A 5136-nucleotide genomic window follows, 5' to 3' on the forward strand; every position below is an offset into this window, starting at 1 on the left:
AAAGGTTCTTTATAGAGCTATCGATACCAATAAAGTACCTTTATTTGTATTTGACACTTATACCTTTTTATAGAAGTCCAGTCCAAAAATGAAAATCTGTTATAATTTGCTCACTTTTTTTAACACAAAATGTATCAGAATGTTAGTGCTGCTCTTTTCCACATCTTACATTTCAGTCTTATCACACAGAACTACAGTTTTAGGAAAACTCAGAAAGATGAATGAATAATTTGTATAATTTTACCTTTATGGTGCAGTTTAGTCATTTTAGAAATTTGGTTGCCGTTCACTATTATTGTATGCAAAAGTGCAGCGTGAACGTCCTGCCAAACATCTCCTCCTTTGGTCTGTGAAAGAAAAACAAAATCATGGCCTGGATTCACAGACAGACAGGGCTTAGATTAAGCCAGGATTAGACCTTAGTTCATTAGGACATTTAAGTGGCTTTTATAAACGTGCCTTAGAAAAAAACATTACTGGTGTGCATCTCGAGACAAAACAAGTGAAACAAGTCAATGCAAGTTGCTTTCAGTTTAAACAGCTTATACATGCAAGTTTAGTCTGGGACTAGCTTAAACGTTGTCTGTTAAACTGGGGGTATGTGTTTGGAACAACATGACAGTGTGTAAATTGGGGGAGGGGGGGTAAAAAGATTATAGATTGTACTGGGAGTGAAGAATGATGGGAGTAGGACAGCACTGAGCAGTTAAGAGAGAAACTCACAATGACTAAAGCAGCTGAGAATTAAGGAAGATACAGGTTGGACAGGTTCGGCCAGTGGGCTGGTATTCTGAACACTCAAGACCGGTGGGGTGTGGTAGGAGTTTGGGTTCTAATAGGAAATGATAGAAACTGCGGTTGAGAGAGGAAGAAGGGAAGGTGCTGTTTTCAGTGCCATCGATACAGTTTGATTTTTCAGAGATCGAAGGAGGAGACAGAAATCGTGTAAGGTGAAGTGGACTGATTTAAACTGACCTCATTCTCCTGAGATCCTGGGCAACTGAGACACCGAAGAAAGAGGAGGAGGAGAACCAGACATGGCAGAAGCGGCAAAGATTGAACTTTTTGTCAAGGTCAGAGCTTAATTGCTTAGTTCCAAATGTCACATATATGACAACTTGTTGTCATTTATTAAAGATGTAAGACCTAAAAATGTGTCTCTTGCGATCTAACCCTTGCTCATAATGGTTGTACTTCCAATCATTCTTGACATAACCCTGTCAATTGTTTGAAAAGAGCATCTGTGGCCTCACTGGTCTTGTTGAATTTAGGACTAATGATAGGATCTCTAAAAAATATGTCTGAACAAGGGTGAAATTACTTTAAGTAACAAACCTATGAACATTGATGCTAATGTTTTAGTACTTTTTCAGGAAGTAATTCCATGTATCTTGTTGTACATTAAATATCCATTTTAGGAGTTTTAACACTTTGCTTACTGAATGTCGTCTTTAGGCAAGCGATGATGGTGAAAGTGTTGGTAACTGCCCGTTTTGTCAGCGGCTCTTCATGATACTCTGGCTGAAGGGAGTCAATTTCACCCTCACCACAGTGGACATGAAGAGGTGAGAGATCGGGATAATCGTTCTTCTTAGGTTCAGTTCCATTGGGGGGGAAAAATTCACAATGGAATCTTTCATTTAGTTGTTTCTTCTAGTCAACAATGAGATTAAGTGGAGCGCAAATTGAAGATCTTTCCTTTTACTTGAAGAAATACACCTTACACATCTCCTCTAGAGTTTTAGAAAATGATCTGAGCTTTTATCCACACATTTTTTATAACTAAGCACTTAGGGAGCTTTTGGAGACAAAGTGTATAGTACAAACTAAACATGACTATGTATTCAATAGACCTTGCAAAAAAGCCACCTCTGAGGAATAACATTTCCTCTAGGTTAATATTATATTAATAACATTTCATATGGCTCAGTTTTTCTATTCAGGGCAATTCTAGAATCTTTTAAATAGATTTTTGCTTTGTAGGAAGGGAAATACATTAGAATTGATCCAATAGTTTAATCCCTAAAAATGTTACATTAAATAACAAAATCTGTTGTTTTATTTATGTTTGCTTTCTTTCTAGAGCTCCAGAGGTACTAAAGGACCTGGCTCCAGGTTCTCAGCCCCCTTTTCTCATCTACAATGAAGAGGTCCGTACTGACACCAACAAGATCGAAGAGTTTCTGGAAGAGACCCTTGCGCCCCCACAGTGAGTATGCATTCATACCACCGGTCCAAAGATGGCAAGAATTTTGCTTGTGAAATTCAGTGATGCATTACTTTTAAAAGTAATGCATTACAATATTGTGTTTCTCCCTAAAAAAGTGCAATGCAAAGTGCACAACAAAAGTGAAGTGAATAAGCCTCAGTTCGAAGGAAATTCAAATGTACGCCTGTACAGTAGAGGGCGCAGCTCAAACAAAACTTTTCATCTGTGCTGCCAATCTGAACTGCAGAAGAAAATGATGGAGAAGAAAGTTTAACACTCTCATTAGCAATAGAAGCAAAAAAAATTAAACACAAATGTGATGTTTATCTAAAGTCATTTTTGCTTATTCGTATGGTTGAATTGGATCATCAAAGGTCAGGAGCAAAGACATTGGCTAATAAAGTGAGATTAAATACATAAAGTGTATTTGTGTTAATTTTTGCAGGTTTGTGTAACATTCTGAGTTTGCATTTCACTATTCATTTTGAGGAATACTCAATCTGTTTTTGTGCAAGTGAGATGAGTAAATGCTTACATTTAGTCTAGAACTACAATAACCATGTTCACACAACGCCTCTGCACTTATGCTGCCTTCACGTGCTGTCGGAATTATCGTAAATACTAGTTTCTTAGTTAAAAATTGGACACGAAGGCCCTCTCAAGTCATAACGATGAGCTCGTAATCACGACTTCAGAAGTGGGACGTAAGAAAGTAATGTGTTACTTTACTAGTTACTTGACAAAAGTAATCTGATTACGTAACTCGTGTTAGTTGTAATGCATTACCCCCAACACTGGTCAAATTTGCTCCTAAAATATAGAGGAATTCCTGAAAGAAAATGTATCTTAATGTTTGTATAAAATGGCTAAATTTGTTCCACTACAAATTCAACCCCTTATGACATGAAATATAAAGTTTTGCACCATTTTTGCATTGCAGCTATTCCAAGTTATGCTGCCGCTATAAGGAGTCTAACACGGCTGGAGATGACATCTTTCACAAATTCTCGGCTTACATCAAAAATCCCAATCCTGGACTCAATGACAGTAAGGGTCACCCTTCTCTAAAGTTTTTTGGCCTGTTAACAGTGAATTATGTATCTGATCAGAAGGCAGTGAAACTCAGAAATTAGCTTCAAGGCTTGATGTCATTTTGTGTTTGAAATATGGGGGGTGTCAGTTCAAAATTGATATAAGACATAGATAGATGGTGAATGGATGGATGGATGGCTGGGTGGACAGATGGATGGCCAGATAGATAGATGATACAACATCGAATATTTGCATTTGAATATCAACACCTTAATGGTTGTGAACATTTCAGTGCTGGAGAAGAAATTTCTAAGGAGTTTGATGAAGTTGGATCAGTACCTGTTGACTCCCCTTCCTCATGAACTGGACCAAAATCCAGATTCAGCCCAATCCACAAGACATTACCTTGACGGAAATTCGCTCTCTCTTGCTGACTGCAACCTGCTTCCAAAATTGCACATTGTCAAGGTTACTAATCTTTTTCTCATTTAGACAGCAATGCAGTAATTTGTAAATTGTAGTGCTGAAATAATACAGTGTAATGGTGTTTACTGTAAGTGAAATCACTTCCTCTACACTAACAGTCTTCAATTAAACTTCATCTATTTTAAATCGAAATATTTTGTTGACTTTGTAGGTAGTTTGCAAGAAGTACCGTGGTTTTGAGATCCCTAGAGAGCTAAAAGGCCTGACAAAATACTTGGACAAAGCGTACAAGGAAGATGTGTTCCACCTCACCTGCCCCAAAGACAAGGAGATCCTGCTTGCCTACCATTCAGTGGCCAAATATCTCAACAAGTAGAACTGGACTTCAAATGAGGAGGAGGACAAAGATTGTGTGGAATTTAGTGTACATTTTTAAATATATGTCTAATGCCCCAAACTGCCTTTATTATGAATGTATTCCTAATGGGGATTTTAATAATCTGAATATATTGGTGGAGGTTGTTTTCATTATTTTTTTCATTTAAAAAACACAATTGTGAATATCAGATGCCTGCCTTGCTTGTTCCTGCCATTTTTTTTTTTTTGCTGTTGTTGTATTTAAATGTATGTTGCATTTGTCTGTGGTTTTGATGGATTACTTTTGATTGATAGCCAGAAACGTCTGTGAATGTTGTTTTTGAAGGCTGTGTGAAATGAGACATGTAATTGGTCTGAAATTCTACCCCATGAGAAAAAAGAAGACAAAGCACTAGACAACTTCTACAATGATGTTATTGATGTCAAATTTTAATGTTTGTAAGGAACGTCCAGTATGTATAAAACAGCTTGCTAACGAATTAAAATTTGATGGAAGAAAAGTGCTCTGTTTGATTGCATTTGGTTGAGCTAGCTAAAACAGAAACAGAAATGTACACTGAATCGCCACACACACACACACACACACACACACACACACACACACACACACACACACACACACACACACACACACACACACACACACACACACACACACACACACACACACACACACACACACACACACAGTAGCCTAATATTAGTTGGGACGTTTTGCATACAATGCATACTTCCCCAAAATATGTATACCATGTGTTCTGGCCCCAAATATTTTTTTATTTGCATTTCATGCATGCATGCATGTTACAGATATTGTATAATGTTTTACATAAATAAAAAACAACGCTATCAGAGCATGTAATATTATTATTAACTATTATATAAATTAACTATTAGTTAAATTTCTTTTTTTTATTATACTCCACCTCTTTTCCCCCATTTTTATTTTATGATCTGCAGAATTATTGGGGTTAGCAGCATTGGAATTGTGTATGTTGTTTTTTCATGTAAAAAAAAAAAAAAAAAAAATCAAACAACAGTGGTTCCGATTGGCCTATTCATGTTGTTTGTAGCCAATGAAATTGCATATC

The 5136-nt window shown here is 36.8% G+C and overlaps 1 protein-coding gene across 1 annotated transcript; it reads left to right on the forward strand.

Annotated features, from left to right (window-relative positions):
• Window positions 1-827: 827 nt before the first annotated feature.
• clic3 (chloride intracellular channel 3) lies at window positions 828-4545 on the forward strand. The gene is made up of 6 exons (XM_082140771.1): window positions 828-1073; window positions 1456-1565; window positions 2084-2209; window positions 3150-3256; window positions 3534-3709; window positions 3879-4545. The coding sequence occupies exons 1-6, from the start codon at window positions 1038-1040 to the stop codon at window positions 4041-4043; spliced, it is 720 nt and encodes a 239-aa protein (XP_081996897.1). The 5' UTR covers window positions 828-1037; the 3' UTR covers window positions 4044-4545.
• Window positions 4546-5136: the final 591 nt, after the last annotated feature.

The sequence above is a fragment of the Leuciscus leuciscus genome (genome assembly GCF_965113295.1).
Source record: "Leuciscus leuciscus genome assembly, chromosome: 16".
Taxonomy (NCBI): Eukaryota; Metazoa; Chordata; class Actinopteri; order Cypriniformes; family Leuciscidae; genus Leuciscus; species Leuciscus leuciscus.

Excerpts from the sequence above, each read along its gene's own strand:
- clic3 (XM_082140771.1), top strand. The coding sequence starts at position 1,038 with ATGGCAGAAGCGGCAAAGATTGAACTTTTTGTCAAG. Across the intron at positions 3,257-3,533 it reads CAATCCTGGACTCAATGACA|TGCTGGAGAAGAAATTTCTA; the intron begins GTAAGGGTCACC and ends TGAACATTTCAG. Across the intron at positions 3,710-3,878 it reads CAAAATTGCACATTGTCAAG|GTAGTTTGCAAGAAGTACCG; the intron begins GTTACTAATCTT and ends TTGACTTTGTAG.